Source organism: Melanerpes formicivorus, unplaced genomic scaffold (genome assembly GCF_026170545.1).
Source record: "Melanerpes formicivorus ecotype bairdi unplaced genomic scaffold, bMelFor1.0.p_v2 SCAF_87, whole genome shotgun sequence".
Taxonomy (NCBI): domain Eukaryota; kingdom Metazoa; phylum Chordata; class Aves; order Piciformes; family Picidae; genus Melanerpes; species Melanerpes formicivorus.
The window spans coordinates 1,382,161-1,400,362 of record NW_027142439.1 but is presented as its reverse complement, the minus strand read 5'-3'; the positions used below and the strand labels follow the sequence as shown (position 1 = coordinate 1,400,362).

Below are 18,202 nucleotides of genomic sequence, written 5' to 3'. Positions count from 1 at the left end.
AGGGAAAAACCAACAGCAAAAAAAGGCAGAAGAGCAAAGGCAACTGACAGCTTCATTTTCAGCAGACCCCTGACATGCTGCTGCCCAAAGCTGGGTGGCTTTGAATAGAGTAGGATAGGATAGGATGGGATGGGATGGGATGGGATGGGATAGAAAGAATAGAATGGAATGGAATAGAATAGAATGGAATGGAATGGAATAGAATTAACCAGGTTGGAAAAGACCTGAGACATCATCAAGTCCAACCTTTCACCAACACCATCTAATTAACTAAACCATGGCACCAAGTGCCTCAGCCAGTCTCTTCTTAAATCCCTCCAGTGATGGTGACTCCACCACCTCCCTGGGCAGCACATTCCAATGGCCAATCTCTCTTCCTGGGAAGAACTTCTTCCTAACATCCAGCCTAAGCCTCCCCTGGTGCAGCTTCAGACTGTGTCCTCTTGTTCTGGTGCTGGTTGCCTGGGAGAAGAGACCAACCCCCACCTGGCTACAACCTCCCTTCAGGGAGTTGGAGACAGCAAGAAGGTCTCCCCTGAGCCTCCTCTTCTCCAGGCTAAGCAACCCCAGCTCCCTCAGCCTCTCCTCACAGGGCTGTGTTCCAAACCCCTCCCCAGCCTTTTTGCCCTTCTCTGGACACCTTCCAGCAGCTCAACATCTTTCCTAAACTGAGGGCCCAGAACTGGACACAGGACTCAAGGTGTGGCCTGAGCAGTGCTGAGTCCAGGGGCACAATGACCTCCCTGCTCCTGCTGGCCACACTGTTCCTGATGCAGGCCAGGATGCCATTGGCCTTCTTGGCCACCTGGGCACACTGCAGGCTCCTGTTCAGCCTACTATCACCCACTACCCCCAGGTCCCTTTCTGCCTGGCTGCTCTCAGCCACTCTGCCCCCAGCCTGTAGCACTGCCTGGGGTTGTTGTGGCCAGTGTGTAGAACCCAGCAGCTCATGTGCAAACTAAACACAAAAGACCAGAGGCTGCTTTTCCTGCTACTGCTCTGTGACCAGGCCCATGCCATACCATGGAACCCTGGCCACTAATTTCACTCATCTCAAGGACTGTTGGCTTTGAGTTCTCTTATGTAGAAGATGATTGATCTAAAGTGTGCTACAGTGTGTGTTAGAAATAGGTTTCACAACAGCTGTTAGGAGCAAGGCTCTTTTATTTTCTGAGGACAACACAGCTTGCAGCATTTGGAAGCTGAACCAACAGATGCATGCAGTAGCCAGGCCTGTCTTCAGTCCATGTGGTATGTTAGCAGCAGATGACACAGCACTAGAACCTGCCACTTGCAGTGCTCACATTTAATGACAGAAAGGTTGGGAACTCCAGGCCAGTCAGCCAGACTTCAGTGCCAGGGAAAGTGATGGAGCAGATGATCCTGGGGGCAATCACTGCGCACCTGAAGGGTGGCCAAGGGCTCAGGCCCAGCCAACATGGATTTAGGAAGGGCAGGTCCTGCCTCACCAACCTGATCTCCTTCTATGCCCAGGTGACTGCCTGGTGGATGTGGGGCAGGCTGTGGGTGTGGTCACCTGGACCTCAGCAAGGCCTTTGACACTGTCCCTCACAGCAAACTGCTGTCCAAGCTGTCAGCTTGTGGCTTGGACCACTACACTCTGTGCTGGGTTAGGAACTGGCTGGAGGCTGAGCCCAGAGAGTGGTGGTGAATGGTGCCACAGCCAGCTGGCAGCCAGGCACCAGTGGTGTGCCCCAGGGAGCAGTGCTGGGCCCTGTCCTCTTTAACATCTTTATTGATGATCTGGATGAGGGGGTCGAGTCAGTCATCAGCAAGTTTGCAGATGACACCAAGTTAGGAGCAGATGTTGGTCAGTTAGAGGGCCGAAAGGCTCTGCAGAGGGACCTCGACCGACTGGACAGATGGGCAGAGGCCAACAGGATGGCATTCAACAAGTCCAAGTGCCAGGGGCTGCACTTTGGCCACAGCAACCCCATGCAGAGCTACAGGCTGGGGTCAGAGTGGCTGAGAGCTGCCAAACACAGAGGGACCTGGGGGTGCTGATTGACAGCTGCCTAAACATGAGCCAGCAGTGTGCCCAGGTGGCCAAGAGGGCCAATGGCATCCTGGCCTGCATCAGGAACAGTGTGGCCAGCAGGAGCAGGGAAGTCATTGTGCCCCTGGACTCTGCATTGGTTAGACCACACCTTGAGTCCTGTGTCCAATTCTGGGCCCCTCAGTTTAAGAAGGACATTGAGACACTTGAAGGTGTCCAGAGAAGGGCAACAAAGGTGGGGAGAGGCCTTGAGCACAGCCCTGTGAGGAGAGGCTGAGGGAGCTGGGGTTGCTTAGCCTGGAGAAGAGGAGGCTCAGGGGAGACCTCATTGCCCTCTACAACTCCCTGAAAGGTGGCTGTAGCCAGGTGGGGGTTGGTCTCTACTCCCAGGCAAGCAGCACCAGAACAAGAGGACACAGTCTCAAGCTGTGCCAGGGGAGGTTTAGACTCGAGGTGAGGAGGAAGCTCTTCACCAAGCGAGTCATTTGCCATTGGAATGTGCTGCCCAGGGAGGTGGTGGAGTCACCACCCCTGGAGGTGTTCGAGAGGGGATTGGACGTGGCACTTGGTGCCATGGTCTAGTCATGAGGTCTGTGTTGATAGGTTGGACTCAATGACCCTCGAGGTCCTTTCCAACCTCAGTGATACTGTGATACTGTGATACTGTGGTACTGTGATACTGAGTTATCTTTTCTAACTCCCACACCACCAGGCATCTTGCAGTGTCCTTCCTGGGGCCCTTTTCTGCTGAGGTGCTGATGGTGCAGATGGTTCTCAAGCCAACTTGCACTACATTCATGTAGTGCCCTGACAGAGCCTGGCTTACTTCATGATTCCTTACACAGAGACTCTCCCATGTGCTGGATAAAGGAGGCTTTGCTGTGCTCCTCTGAAGCAGTCTCACTGTGGCCCTTCCTGAGCTGTGGCTGGAGGGAGGAGGGCAGCAAGGCATTCTGGAGTTTGGCACACCACATGCTGCACCCGGGGCAGGAGAACCAACTCATCCACTGGTGATCCTGTTAAAATATTACCTGGTTTGAGAGAATACTGGGGACCCAGAACACTGAATCATAGAAGGAAGAGGAGAATTAGCACATCTTTAGTCACTCAGCCAATCCCTTTTATGACGTTTCAGCCCTTGTAAACACCAGTACTTTGTCCAGGCTATCTTGAACTGCTCTTTAACTACTTCACCTGACACAGCTCAAGGACAGAGGTCAAATGAAGGTACTTCTGCTCTGGAGATGTTGAAAACCCTTGCAAACTCATAAGAGGAGAAAGTCCAGAGTAAACTTTTCATTAAAACTGCTGTGAGCAGAATCAAATTGTTGAGGCCTCCCTCCCTGTCCAGTCTTCAGTGCTGGGCCCTGTGCTCTTTAACATCTTTAGTGATGACCTGGATGAGGGCATTGAGCCCATCAGCAGTAAATGTGCAGATGACACCAAGCTGGGGGCAGGAGTTGATCTGCTGGAGGGTAGAGAGGCTCTGCAGAGGGACCTGGACAGGCTGGACAGATGGGCAGAGGCCAAGGGCAGGAGATTGAACACATCCAAGTGCCAGGTTCTGCACATTGGCCACAGCAACCCCATGCAGTGCTACAGGCTGGGGTCAGAGTGGCTGAGAGCAGCCAGGCAGAGAGAGACCTGGGGATCCTGGTCGATGGTAGGCTGAACGTGAGCCAGCAGTGTGCCCAGGCATCCAGGAGGGCCAATGGCATCCTGGCCTGCATCAGGAACAGTGTGGCCAGCAGGAGCAGGGAGGTCATTGTGCCCCTGTACACTGCACTGGTTAGGCCACACCTTGAGTCCTGTGTCCAGTTCTGGGCCCCTCAGTTTAGGAAGGAGGTTGACTTGCTGGAAGGTGTCCAGAGAAGGGCAACAAAGCTGGGGAGGGGTTTGGAGCACAGCCCTGTGAGGAGAGGCTGAGGGGGCTGGGGTTGCTTAGCCTGGAGAGGAGGAGACTCAGGGGAGACCTTCTTGCTCTCTACAACTACCTGAAGGGAGGTTGTAGACAGGCAGAGGTTGGTCTCTTCTCCCAGGCAGCCAGCACCAGAACAAGAGGACAGAGTCTCAGGCTGTGCCAGGGGAGGTTTAGGCTGGAGGTCAGGAGAAAGTTCTACACAGAGAGAGTGATTGCCCATTGGAATGTGCTGCCTGGGGAGGTGGTGGAGTCACCATCACTGGAGGTGTTCAGGAGGAGACTTGACAGGGTGCTTGGTGCCATGGGTTAGTTGGTTGGGTGGTGTTGGATGATAAGTTGGACACGATGATCTTGAAGGACTCTTCCAACCTGGTCCATTCCATTCCATTCCATTCCATTCCACTCCACTCCACTCCACTCCACTCCACTCCATTCCATTCTATTCTATTCTATTCTATTCTATTCTATTCTATTCTATTCTATTCTATTCTATTCTATTCTATTCTATTCTATTCTATTCTATTCTATTCTATTCTATTCTATTTCCTTCCTGTACCTTCCTGTACCTGTTTCCCACCTTGTTCCTACTTCCTTCCTGTACCTGGCCCTGTTTATCAATCCCTCCTATTACATTTCCAGCCCCTCCTCCTCTTCAAATTTCATCCTACAACTCACAGCCAGGCAAAAGCAAAACAACTATTGCTTCCAAACCCCACATTGTTGCAAAGGGGATTGGATGTGGCACTTGGTGCCACGGCTTAGCCATGAGGTCTGTGGTGACAGGCTGGACTTGATGATCTTTGAGGTCTCTTCCAGCCTTGGTGATTCTGTGCTATTTTGGCTCTTCTAAAAGGTAATCTGTTTGGTCATGCTAATTTTAGCCCAGTGAAACAATCTTTGAGCAGAAAAATGAGGACTCCTCAGCTGAGCTGCTCAGTCATACCAGTGGCTACTGAGTCTAAAGCACACACAGACAGAGACTCCTTGAACAATAAAATCATCATTTCCACAATACCCCCATTATTTCCACAACCAGCACAGGGCTCCTAAATTGAGAGAGGGAAAACATCTTTGACAGTATTTGCCTGTTTACCAAAAGAAACCACCCCAGCCCAAGCTCTTGGAGTGCTGCTGATAACAGGCTGAGCACTGGTGAAACATTCCAGAGCCAAGGGCAGAGCAGATGCCAGGATGTGGGGATAGGACTAACAATAGGTAATTGGCTGCATGTCAGCAAGAGCCACTGTAAATAACACAGCACCACTGTCAACAGGGAAGGGCTTCCCAGGGTAACCTCTCCCCACTGCCTGTAAAAGGTGGTGCCAGGATGACTGTGCCAGCCAGCAGCAAGGCAAAAGGAGCGGGTGGAGAAGGCAGGGAACGAAGAGGCAAGGCAGAAACCCAGAGGAGGGGAAGTCAGAGCCAGGGAGAAATTGGCAGGCTTTGCTGGGCCAGATGACAAGGCAGGAAGCAGATGAAGAATGCTGACTCACAGGAGCAAGCCCAAACACCAGGAAGAAAACACCAGCAGCCACAGCTCTTTTACAGCTCACAGAGGGGAAAACAAGGGCTGGGAAACCAGAAAGGGAAGTGGCAATAAGCAGTGCCTCACCGGTTACATGCAGCTCTGTTTACATTAAACAGCTCCACTTCCCAGAAAACAACTGCAGGGGAAGTTCTCCTTACCTGAGCTTCATATTTGACAGCAGCAGAGAGGAGAGCAATGGCATTCTCCTCACAGATGCCTTGTTTGATGGTTTGCTGGCAAAGCTTTTTCAGTCTGTTTTCTCTGTACAAGGTGGCCAAATCCAGCAGTCCTGGGGAAAGTCACACAGCTTTCACTCTCCTGGGGCAAAATGCAGCCATTTCTTTGCAGGTGTATCAACTACCCTGTTTTTTCCCAGGCTGAATTAATCAGAGACTTGTTCTGGTTTGATGTATTTTCCCCCTAGATGATGTGTGCATTTTTAGAGGTCCCCAGAAGACCTATCCAGAAGGGACTTTCTGATTACTGTGCAAGTGTTCTGTCTTCTTGTCTACTGTACTGCATCAAACCTCATGCAGGGTTACAGGCTGGGGTCAGGGTGGCTGCAGAGCAGCCAGGCAAAAAGGGACCTGGGGGTACTGGTTGAGAGTAGGCTGAACATGAGCCTGCAGTGTGCCCAGGTGGCCAAAAAGGCCAATGGCATCCTGGCCTGCATCAGGAATAGTGTGGCCAGCAGGAGCAGGGAGGTCATTCTGCCCCTGGACTTGGCACTGGTTAGGCCACACCTTGAGTCCTGTGTCCAGTTCTGGGCTCCTCAGTTTAGGAAAGATGTTGACTTGCTGGAAGGTGTCCAGAGAAGGGCAACAAAGCTGGGGAGGGGTTTGGAGCACAGCCCTGTGAGGAGAGGCTGAGGGAGCTGGGGTTGCTTAGCCTGGAGAAGAGGAGGCTCAGGGGAGACCTTCTTGCTCTCTACAACTCCCTGAAGGGAGGTTGTAGCCAGGTGGGGGTTGGTCTCTTCTCCCAGACACCCAGCACTAGAACATGAGGACACAGTCTCAAGCTATGCCAGGGGAGGTTTAGGCTGGATGTTAGGAGGAAGCTCTACACAGAGAGAGAGATTGCCCATTGGGATGTGCTGCCCAGGGAGGTGGTGGAGTCACCATCCCTGGAGGTGTTTAAGAAGAGCCTGCATGAGGCACTTGGTGCCATGGTTTAGTTGATTAGATGGTGCTGGGTGATAGTTTGGACTTGATAATCTTGAAGGTCTTTTCCAAGCTAGTCTAGTCAATTCAATTCAATTCAATTCAATTCAATTCAATTCAATTCAATTCAATTCAATTCAATTCAATTCAATTCAATTCAATTCAATTCAACTCAATTCAATTCCATTCAATTCAACTCAACTCAATTCAATTCAATTCAATTCCAATCAATTCAATTCAATTCAACTCAATTCCATTCTATTCTATTGTATTCTATTCTATTCTCCCTGCTGCATCCAGGCTTCTCTAAAGGACTGAAATCCACATCCATCAAGGGAGATACAAGGCTGTTCAAGTTTGGTTTTGTAGATTCTCCTATTCATCCTTATTCCTTACCCTTGTATCCCTCCCTGTTACTGCCCTATGTATTGTCTTAAAAAACTAACTTCTCCTACTTCCAAGCTGACTCCAGGTTATGTTTTGGTAGACTAACCTCCAGTTAAGGCTCAGACCACCACACCCTGCTTTCCTCACTCTGTTAGGACACACAGATGGGACTTTTCAGAAGCTGTAACCCAGACTGCTTTCAGGGGGGTTGGAACTAGATGATCCTTGTGTGGCCCCTGGTGTTCAGGAGGAGACCTGATGGGGTGCTTGGTGCCATGGGTTAGTTGTTTGGGTGGGTTGGATTGTTTGATGGGTTGGACACGATGATCTTGAAGGTCTCTTCCAACCTGGTCTGGTCTGGTCTGGTCTACTCTATTCTATTCTATTCTATTCTATTCTATTCTATTCTATTCTATTCTATTCTATTCTATTCTGATACTATGATACAATGAAATACCTATTGCATCTTCAGGAGGGAGCCTGATGTTGTCTGTGTAGAGGTACTCCAGGAAAGCTCTGTAGACAGGGTAGGAAAACTCACTCATCTCGATGACTTCCTCATCGTTGGTCAGTATGGAACGGAAATGTTCACACCTGCAAAGCATGGACAAGGCTTGTAAAGGGTCAAGCTTGAGAGAGGAGCTGCAGTAAGCAATTTATTAGCAACATAAATAATAAATAGAATAGAATTAACCAGGTTGGAAAAGTGCTTCAAGATCATTGAGTCCAAACTATCACCCAACACCATCTGATCAACTGAACCATGGCACCAAGTGCCTCAGCCAGGCTCTTCCTACACACCTCCAGGGATGGTGACTCCACCACCTCCCTGGGCAGCACATTCCAATGGCCAATCTCTCTTGCTGGGAAGAACTTTCTCCTCACCTCCAGCCTAAACCTCCCCTGGTGCAGCCTGAGACTGTGTCCTCTTGTTCTGGTGCTGGTTGCCTGGGAGAAGAGACCAATCCCCACCTGGCTACAACCTCCCTTCAGGTAGCTGTAAGACAGCAAGAAGGTCTCCCCTGAGCCTCCTCTTCTTCAGGCTAAGCAACCCCAGCTCCCTCAGCCTCTCCTCATAGGGTTTGTGCTCGAGGCCTCTCCCCAGCCTCGCTGCCCTTCTCTGGACACCTTCCAGCCACTCAACATCTGGTGTTGGTTGATAGGTTGGACTCAATGATCTTGAAGCTCTTTTCCAACCTTGTTGCTTCTGTGACTGCACTGTACTGTTAGTCTACCTGAAGCTGTAGAGTTTGTGCCTTACCTAATTTTGAGCAGAACTTTATGAACATGAATGTATTTGCCATCCACTAGAAACTTCAGGTCTGCAGTTTCAGGGTTGTCAAATTCCTTCTTCAGTGACTGGGCTACTGTCAGATGGTCATCAGGCTCTGGAACAAAAGGAGGAATGAACAGCAAGCAAACACAAATATTTCTCAGGATGATTTCCTGGGTGTCTGTCAGCAGTTAACATTCTTAATATCAGAACATATCTTCATATCATCATCTCTGTCAGGTGAGTAAAAAAACCCCAGCAGACCATGTGTTAAGTCTGAGCACCCAGAAAAGCTAAAACAAGGCAGCTTTCTTCAGGCTTTACTTTCCTACCCCAAGAACCAAAGATCCCCACTCCTCTAATTCATCAATGTAAGGCCAGAGACAAAACAAACCTGGCACAGCCTCAGAAGTGTAATCCTTCAGCTGCCAGCAAATGCTATCAGTCATTACTGGGTAAATTATTCTAAATGAGAAGTATTAGTTGTGATTATAAGATGCCCAAAAGGTCAACAAAGCAACAACAAAACCATGAGGCTGAACACATCTGAGTGCCAGGATCTACACATTGACCACAACAACCCCAGGCAGTGCTACAGGCTGGGGTCAGAGTGGCTGAGAGCAGCCAGGCAGAGAGGGACCTGGGGGTGCTGGTTGAGAGTAGGTTGAATGTGAGCCAACAGTGTGCCCAGGTGGCCAAGAAGGCCAATGGCATCCTGGCCTGCATCAGGAACAGTGTGGCCAGCAGAAGCAGGGAGGTCATTGTGCCCTGTTCTCAGCACTGGTTAGGCCACACCTTGAGTCCTGTGTCCAGTTCTGGGCCCACATTGAGTCCAACCTGTTACCCACACCTCATGACTAACTAAACCATGGCTTCAAGTGCCACCTCCAATCCCTTTTTGAACACCTCCAATGATGGTGACTCCACCACCTCCCTGGGCAGCACATTCCAATGGCCAATCTCTCTTGCTGGGAAGAACTTCCTCCTCACCTCCACCCTAAACTGTCCCTGGCACAGCTTGTGACTGTGTCCTCTTGTTCTGCTGCTGGTTCCTGGGAGAAGAGACCAACCCCCACCTGGCTACAACCTCCCTTCAGGGAGTTGTAGAGAGCAAGAAGGTCTCCCCTGAGCCTCCTCTTCTCCAGGCTAAGCAACCCCAGCTCCCTCAGCCTCTCCTCACAGGGCTGGGCTCCAGACCTCTCCCCAGCCTCGTTGCTCTTCTCTGGGCATGTTTGAGTGTCCCAATGTCCTTCTTAAATTGAGGGATGAATGAGAATGCCTGAGTGTGGAAGCACTAGAATACAACAGAGAGCAGGGCTGTAAGCATGGCAGATATCCATGGCACCTTGTCCAGCAGATGCTAAGATCCTAGGACACAGCTGCCTGATGATTCTCACCACATGCAGATCAGGAGACAAACAGTGAGTCAGTCCTGATGACTTGCCAAGGTGGGACAGGATTAAGAGACAAGACATTCTCAGCTCCTGGAGCATGCACAAAGGCACAGCACAGAATCAGACTATAATCAATAACCTGAGATCTGGCAACTTGCCTCTTCAGAAGTGCAGGTCACTATCACCTGTGATGAGACTCAAAGTGCCTGTGGCCAATTCTGAACAGGGGACTTTGACTCAGCACTGTTTAGGCCAACAGCATCCTGTCCTGCATCAGGAACAGTGTGGCCAGCAGGAGGAGGGAAGTCATTGTGCCCCTGGACTCAGCACTGCTCAGGCCACACCTTGTGTCCTGTGTCCAGTTCTGGGACCCTCAGCTTAGGAAAGATGTTGAGTTGCTGGAAGGTGTCCAGAGAAGGGCAACAAAGCTGGGGAGGGGTCTGGAGCACAGCCCTGTGAGGAGAGGCTGAGGGAGCTGGGGTTGCTTAGCCTGGAGAAGAGGAGGCTCAGGGGAGACCTTCTTGCTGTCTCCAACTCCCTGAAGGGAGGCTGTAGCCAGGAGGGGCTTGGTCTCTTCTCCCAGGCAACCAGCAGCAGAACAAGAGGACACAGTCTCAAGCTGTACCAGGGGAGGTTTAGGCTTGAGGTGAGGAGAAAGTTCTTCACTGAGAGAGTTGTTACCCATTGGAATGTGCTGCCCAGGGAGGTGGTGGAGTCACCACCCCTGGAGGTGCTCCAATAGGGGATTGGATGTGGCACTTGGTGCCATGGTTTAGTCATGAGATCTGTGGTGACAGGTTGGACTTGATGATCTTTGAGCTCTCTTCCAACCTAGGTGATTCTGGGACTCTCTCCACTGCTCGCAGTCTACTTAAGGGCCTGAAGGAAAGTCACCAAGCCTCCAAATTCACAATCAGCTTCTCCACCCATGGCCGCTGCACAGTAACTTAAAAAATACAGCAAAAACAAAAGCCCAACTCGTGTATACACTAATGATTGCAGTGAGGAGATGTCAAATCCAAGCATATTTAAGCTCACCTACTGAGAGAAGCCGCCACATGACAGCAGGGGTAGCGAAGCAAGCGAACACGTCGTCAGTGCAGGCAAAGTGCGTCAGGTGGGGCAGGATCACCGACTGCCCGCGGCACTGGCCCCACATGTACACCTGCCCACTCTGGGTCTTGGCAGCTGAGGTGTGAGCTGAGTGGCAGGCTGCTATCTCCACAACTCTGAGTGTACAATCAAAGGAAAAACACAAACACAAAAGCAAGTGACTCTCCCAAGAAGAACATGCAGTGGGGAAGCTTGCTGCCTCCTCTCTCCCTGCTGTGCAGGACACCTTGGCGAGCCTGCGTGCACGTCTCGTTGCAACAACGAGTTCATCAGCCACATGCAATGAGCTGACAATGTTTCTTCCAATAGGGCACACTCAGAAAGTTTCTCAGTGAAGCAGCATCCTGGGAGTGAAGGGACAGTGTTGCAGCAGAGCAGTAGGTGTACTGCAGCACGTGCTCTACTGAGCCCCGTGGCTCCCTCAGAGAAAGCCATGGTGAGTTTCAGCTCTCTGCAAGTCCTTGGGCCACAAAGATGATCAGAGGGCTGGAGCACCTCTCCTATGAGGACAGACTGAAGGAGTTGGGGCTGTTCAGTCTGGAGAAGAGAAGGCTCCCAGGTGACCTCATTGTGGCCTTCCAGGATCTAAAAGGGGCTACAAGAAGGCTGAGGAGGGACTGCTCAGGATCTCAGGTAGTGCTAGGACTAGGGGGAATGGAATGAAGCTGGAGGTGGGGAGATTCAGGCTGGAGGTGAGGGTGAAATTCTTCCCCATGAGAGCAGTGAGCCCTGGAATGGGTTGTCCAGGGAGGTGGTTGGGGCCCTGTCCCTGGAGGTGTTTAAGCCCAGGCTGGCTGAGGCTGTGGCCAGGCTGATGTAGTGTGGGGTGTCCCTGCCCATGGCAGGGTGGTTGGAACTAGATGATCCTTGTGGTCCCTTCCAACCCTGGCTGATACTATGATACTTGGTGGTGCTGGGCAGAAAGGTGAGTGGCTGCAGTGAGCTCTAGAGAAGATACTTGGGAAATAGCAAGAAAAAATAATGAGGAGATACTTAATTAACAACAAAAAAAAACCAAAGGAATTTGCACTTTGGCCTCTAATGGAAAGCTAATGAAAAGCTTTCTCCCTGTTTGATTCTTGGTAGCAGTTATAAAGCAACATTTTAAATATGAATTGAATTTTAATTAAAACCATTTAAAAAAGCAGTTGTTATTCCTTGCATTTCATAGTATCATAGAATCAGGCAGGGTTGGAAGGGACCACAAGGATCAGCTAGTTCCAACCCCCCTGCCATGGGCAGGGACACCCCACACTACATCAGCCTGACCACAGCCTCAGCCAGCCTGGCCTTAAACACCTCCAGGGACAGGGCCTCAACCACCTCCCTGCACAACCCAGTCCAGGGCTTCACCACTCTCATGGGGAAGAACTTCCTCCTCACCTCCAGCCTCAATCTCCCCACCTCCAGCTTCATTCCATTCCCCCTAGTCCTAGCACTCCCTCAGATCCTGAGCAGTCCCTCCCCAGCCTTCCTGTAGCCCACTTCAGATCCTGGAAGGCCACAATGAGGTCACCTGGGAGCCTTCTCTTCTCCAGACTGAACAGCCCCAATTCTTTCAGGACTTTCTCTTTCTCTTTTAAAGGACTTTCATTCTGAAAATTCAAAATCAGAGCTAAACAGCAGACTTGATGGGGTGCTTGGTGCCATGGGTTAGTTGTTTAGCTGGGTTGGATTGGTTGATGGGTTGGACACAATGATCTTGAAGGTCTCTTCCAACCTGGTCTATTCTATTCTATTCTATTCTATTCTATTCTATTCTATTCTATTCTATTCTATTCTATTCTATTCTATTCTATTCTATTCTTCTATTCTATTCTATTCTTCTATCCTATTCTATTCAGTTCAGTTCAGTTCTGTTCTGTTCTGTTCTGTTCTGTTCAGTTCAGTTCTGTTCTGTTCTGTTCAGTTCAGTTCTGTTCAGTTCAGTTCTGTTCTGTTCTAAAAGCTGTTTTCTAAGTGGGTTTGTTTTCCACTATGCTAGGCTGCCTCACTAATCCTAAAGTCAGGATTTCCAAACCCCCACTGTGCACAATATTGCACAATTCACTGTTTTGCAGCCTGAGCTATTGCTTGTTTACTTGTTCCCCCAGCTGCCTGGGGAAAAGAGCTGGGAAACAACTTGTTCAAAGCTGCATGTGCAAATCTTGCAGGCTTTAAGTGAGGTAATAGTCTCACTGACACCAGGAAGGCATATTCTGGCCAAGAAAAGGGACAAGCAGCACACAACATTAACACTTGTATTAAAATGGAGCAGCATTCTAACTGCAGCCAGTGCCTGGGAAGGAAAAAGAATCAGTTCCATTTAAGCAAAAGCCTAAACACACATAAAGAAATACCCAGGCTCAACAATAGGTCATGTCTTCCCACCACAGAGCAGTTGCCTCTCCCTTACAAGAATGCACACAACTGCAAGCTTAAGAGGGACATCTCCCTTTTATTCTTCTTCACAACAGGAGGCCAAAATCAAGACCCCAGTGCTAAGGAATAGATTCAAGTTTCTGGCCACTTGCATACATGGCTTTACATTAGCCACAGAACGTGCTGGAAGGTGTCCAGAGAAGGGCCAGGAGGATGAGCAGAGGGCTGGAGCACCTCTCCTGTGAGGCCAGACTGAAGGAGTTGGGGCTGTTCAGTCTGGAGAAGAGAAGGCTCCCAGGTGACCTCATTGTGGCCTTCCAGGATCTGAAGGGGGCTACAGGAAGGCTGGGGAGGGACTGCTGAGGATGTCAGGGAGTGCTAGGACTAGGGGGAATGGAATGAAGCTGGAGGTGGGGAGATTGAGGCTGGAGGGGAGGAGGAAGTTCTTCCCCATGAGAGTGGTGAAGCCCTGGAATGGGTTGTGCAGGGAGGTGGTTGGGGCCCCATCCCTGTTTAAGCCCAGGCTGGATGAGGCTGTGGCCAGCCTGATGTAGTGTGGGGTGTCCCTGCCCATGGCAGGGGGGTTGGAACTGGCTGATCCTTGTGGTCCCTTCCAACCCTGACTGATACTATGGTAACTGCCCTGGAACCCACCAAGAACTTAGAGGAAAATACTTCAACTGCAAAACTCTAAGCTTAACTTTCAGGCAACAATATCAGGAAGGAATCTTGGTTCTTTGTTCTGTTTCCTTCCTGATCTCTCCTGGGTTATAAAGGAGACTTAACAGCAGAAATAACACAAACTGCAGCTTTCCACTATCCCCTTTCTTTCTGGGTACTTCTTGTCAGAGGTAGCACATTAAAACATATTCAGAGATAATAAAGCATTGAGTTTACACAATGAAACTACAGCACTGAAGAAAAACTGCAATGCAGGCCTGCACAGTACAGTGTGAACTGAAGCAGAAAGTAGCCCATTCAGGTGCAGAATGTTTAGCTCCTCTTTCACAAGGATGGTTATGGGGGAGCTTCAGGAACTTCCAGTGAAGATTCTGTTCACTGAAAAAAGAGCACAGGCTACTCCTTCCAAATTACAGACTGAAAATGCCATCATTTGCTGAAGCTTTTCTGAGAGCATGCCAACTAAAGTCTGACTGCATGACCCATGACCATAAGTATTACCTGTCCTTATCCACAAGAACTGTTGTAGGGTAAGACTGGTTACTTTTATTCCCAGTACCTAATTGGCCATATGAATTGGCTCCCCAGGCATACACCTGGCCTTCATCAGTCAGCACTAGTGTGTGTGCATAGCCACAGGCAACCTAGAAGGAAGAAAACAACAGTTAAACCCCCCCTTGGTTTTGTGTAAGTCCATACAAACACACACATGTTGCACTAAACAGCAGTGCAGAAATGACAAAGCAAAACCCCAAAAGCCAAACAGGTAAGGTCATCACAAAGGGAAGCCAAGGACATGAGGTGACTTCGAGGGACAAAAATGTCAGGCAAGGAGGAATCTTGTCAAATAATCCTGAGAGCACAGCAGAACAGCTGGAAACTGAGAAAGAAGGAAAGCTCAATGCTAAATACAAGTAGTGTGCAGGGAAAAGGCTTTGTCACAGTATCACAGTGTAACTAAGGTTGGAAAGGACCTTGAGCGTCATCGAGTCCAACCTATCAACACAGACCCCAGGACTAGACTATGGCACCAAGTGCCACGTCCAATCCCCTCTTGAACGCCTCCAGGGTCGATGACTCAACCACCTCCCTGGGCAGCACATTCCAATGGCCAATGACTCTCTCAGTGAAGAACTTTCTCCTCACCTCAAGTCTAAACCTCCCCTGGCACAGCTTGAGACTGTGTCCGCTTGTTCTGCTGCTGCTTGCCTGGGAGAAGAGACCAACCCCCACCTGGCTACAGCCACCTTTCAGGTAGTTGTAGAGAGCAATGAGGTCTCCCCTGAGCCTCCTCTTCTCCAGGCTAAGCAACCCCAGCTCCCTCAGCCTCCCCTCACAGGGCTGTGCTCAAGGCCTCTCCCCAGCCTTGTTGCCCTTCTCTGGACACATTCAAGTGTCTCAATGTCCTTCCTAAACTGAGGGGCCCAGAACTGGACAAAGGACTCAAGGTGTGGCCTAACCAATGCAGTGTCCAGGGGCACAATGACTTCCCTGCTCCTGCTGGCCACACTGTTCCTAATACAGGCCAGGATGCCATTGGCCTTCTTGGCCACCTGGGCACACTGCTGGCTCATGTTCAGGCAGCTGTCAATCAGCACCCCCAGGTCCCTCTCTGTTTGGCAGCTCTCAGCCACTCTGACCCCAGCCTGTAGCTCTGCATGGGGTTGCTGTGGCCAAAGTGCAGCCCCTGGCACTTGGACTTGTTGAATGCCATCCTGTTGGGCTCTGCCCATCTGTCCAGTCAGTTGAGGTCCCTCTGCAGAGCCCTTCTGCCCTCTGACAGATCAACATCTGCTCCTAACTTGGTGTCATCTGCAAACTTGCTGATGACTGACTCGACCCCCTCATCCAGATCATCAATGAAGATGTTAAAGAGCACAGGGCCCAGCACTGATCCCTGGGGCACACCACTGGTGCCTGGCTGCCAGCTGGCTGTGGCACCATTCACCACCACTCTCTGGGCTCAGCCTCCAGCCAGTTCCTAACCCAGCACAGAGTGTAGTGGTCCAAGCCAGGGGCTGACAGCTTGGACAGCAGTTTGCTGTGGGGGACGGTGTCAAAGGCCTTGCTGAAGTCCAGGTAGACCACATCCACAGCCTGCCCCACATCCACCAGGCAGTCACCTGATCATAGAAGGAGATCAGGTTGGAGAGGCAGGACCTGCCCTTCCTAAATCCATGCTGGCTGGACCTGGCAGATCTGTGTGGCACTGACTTTGTTCTACAGGCAGCTCCTCCAATGTGAATAGCTTCCTGCTGTAAAAACAGGTGAGGTCTCCCTAACTGCTCCTCTCCACCCTGACTGCTGAACTGCCCCTTCCTTGTGCCAGTTCTAGGGCTTCCTGAACCCTCCCATAACTTCCATCACTGGAATGAAACTCTCCACAGCCAGGCCTGAGGACCACCAGAAGCCACACAAGGTCAGCAATAGAATCAGCCAGCCAAGAATGAGAAGGAAGAGGTGAAACTCTCCATCTTGATGGCAGCACCCAACTGTGGCAGCTCATACCACCTTGTAGAAACCTGCTCAGTGCTGCTGACCTGCTTCCTCAGGTTCCCCACATCAGGTTGCTTGAATCTCCCCTTTGCAATCTACACATGCAGCACATGCTGCACACACAGAGCACAGCAGCAAAACTGTCAGCTCTGCATGACTTAATGCTATAGGTAGATGGCTAGCAATAACCTCATAACCAATTTGCTTTGTTAACACTACCTCAGGTATCTTGATACAACCTGCAAAGTAATTGCAGTCCACTGAGCACAGGATGTGTGTGGAATGAAAGGAATCCTTAAGTTCCTTCCCACTCAGAGGTCTACAACTTGGTATTAATTGGCATCAAACAAATTAAGTGGACAGAAATAGGATCTCCTTCTGTGGCCAGGTGACTACCTGGTGGAGAGCAGGCAGGCAGAGAGGGACCTGGGGGTGCTGGCTGATGGTAGGCTGAACATGAGCCTGCAGTGTGCCCAGGCAGCCAAGAGGGCCAATGGCATCCTGGCCTGCATCAGGAACAGTGTGGCCAGCAGGAGCAGGGAGGTCATTCTGCCCCTGTACACTGCACTGGTTAGGCCACACCTTGAGTCCTGTGCCCAGTTCTGGGCCCCTCAGTTTAGGAAGGAGGTTGAGTTGCTGGAAGGTGTCCAGAGAAGGGCAACGAAGTTGGTGAGGGGTTTGGAGCACAGCCCTGTGAGGAGAGGCTGAGGGAGCTGGGGTTGCTTAGCCTGGAGAAGAGGAGGCTCAGGGGTGACCTCATTGCTCTCTACAGCTACCTTAAGGGAGGTTGTAGCCAGGTGGGGGTTGGTCTCTTCTCCCAGGCAACCAGCACCAGAACAAGAGGACACAGTCTCAGGCTGTGCCAGGGGAGGTTTAAGCTGGAGGTTAGGAGGAAGTTTTACACAGAGAGAGTGATTGCCCATTGGAATGGGCTGCCTGGGGAGGTGGTGGAGTCATCTTCATTGGAGGTATTCAGGAGGAGACTTGATGGGGTGCTTGGTTGCATGGGTTAGTTGATTAGGTGGTGGACGATAGGTTGGACGTGATGATCTTGAAGGTCTCTTCCAACCTGGTCTATTCTATTCTATTCTATTCTATTCTATTCTATTCTATTCTATTCTATTCTATTCTATTCTATTCTATTCTAATGTCATTCTCACTGGAGCACTCACACTCGCTAAACAGGAGAATGAATACCAAGGAGTAAGGAAGCTTCCATGCAGGACAAAGGAGCTAGCAAGTGCTGGGAGGTTTTCAGGAACACCTTCCTGAGATCCTGAGCAGTCCCTCCCCAGCCTTCCTGGAGCCCCCTTCAGATCCTGGAAGGCCACAATGAGGTCACCTGGGAGCCTTCTCTTCTCCAGACTGAACAGCCCCAACTCCTTCAGTCTGTCCTCACAGGAGAGGTGCTCCAGCCCTCTGCTCATCCTCCTGGCCCTTCTCTGCACACCTTCCAGCACCTCCACATCCCTCTTGGAATAGGGGCTCCAGAACTGGAGGCAGGACTCCAGGTGGGGTCTCCCCAGAGCTGAGCAGAGGGGGAGAATCACCTCCCTTGCCCTGCTGGCCACACTTCTCCTGATGCAGCCCAGGCTCTGATTGGCTTTGTGGGCTGCAAGTGCACACTGAGAGCTCCTGCTGAGCTTCTCCTCCCCCAGCACCCCCAAGTCTCTCTCCTCAGGGCTGCTTTCCAGCCACTCTCTGCCCAGCCTGGATTTGTGCCTGGGATTTGCTCAGTCATCACTTAGTCACTCTGGCAGGAGTGCAATTCTAAGAGCAATATTATTCAGCCTGCCAGAAAGCCAAAAGGCTAAACTGCAGGGTTTTACCAAAACAGATGACAAGGGTTAATGGGGAATGGAGTAGCCTGT

At 50.7% G+C, this 18,202-nt stretch overlaps 2 protein-coding genes across 6 annotated transcripts in view; one reads left to right on the top strand and one right to left on the bottom strand.

Moving 5' to 3' along the window:
* The window catches only part of SETDB2 (SET domain bifurcated histone lysine methyltransferase 2), a gene marked incomplete at its 5' end in the record, with an annotated part of 260,530 nt that overhangs the window by 142,465 nt on the left and 99,863 nt on the right, over positions 1-18,202 (top strand).
* Positions 1-18,202, bottom strand: part of LOC137454897 (RCC1 and BTB domain-containing protein 2) — a 42,126-nt gene that overhangs the window by 3,048 nt on the left and 20,876 nt on the right. For 3 of the 5 annotated variants that reach the window (XM_068165282.1, XM_068165284.1, XM_068165285.1), the window contains 6 exons: positions 14,337-14,479; positions 10,719-10,909; positions 8,275-8,401; positions 7,471-7,607; positions 5,625-5,755; positions 2,859-3,033 (listed from right to left, as the gene is read on the bottom strand). In XM_068165282.1, the coding sequence (XP_068021383.1) occupies positions 2,859-3,033; positions 5,625-5,755; positions 7,471-7,607; positions 8,275-8,401; positions 10,719-10,909; positions 14,337-14,479 (904 nt within the window). The remainder of the gene's footprint in view (positions 1-2,858; positions 3,034-5,624; positions 5,756-7,470; positions 7,608-8,274; positions 8,402-10,718; positions 10,910-14,336; positions 14,480-18,202) is intronic. The other 2 variants (XM_068165283.1, XM_068165286.1) reach the window with 1 other exon arrangement.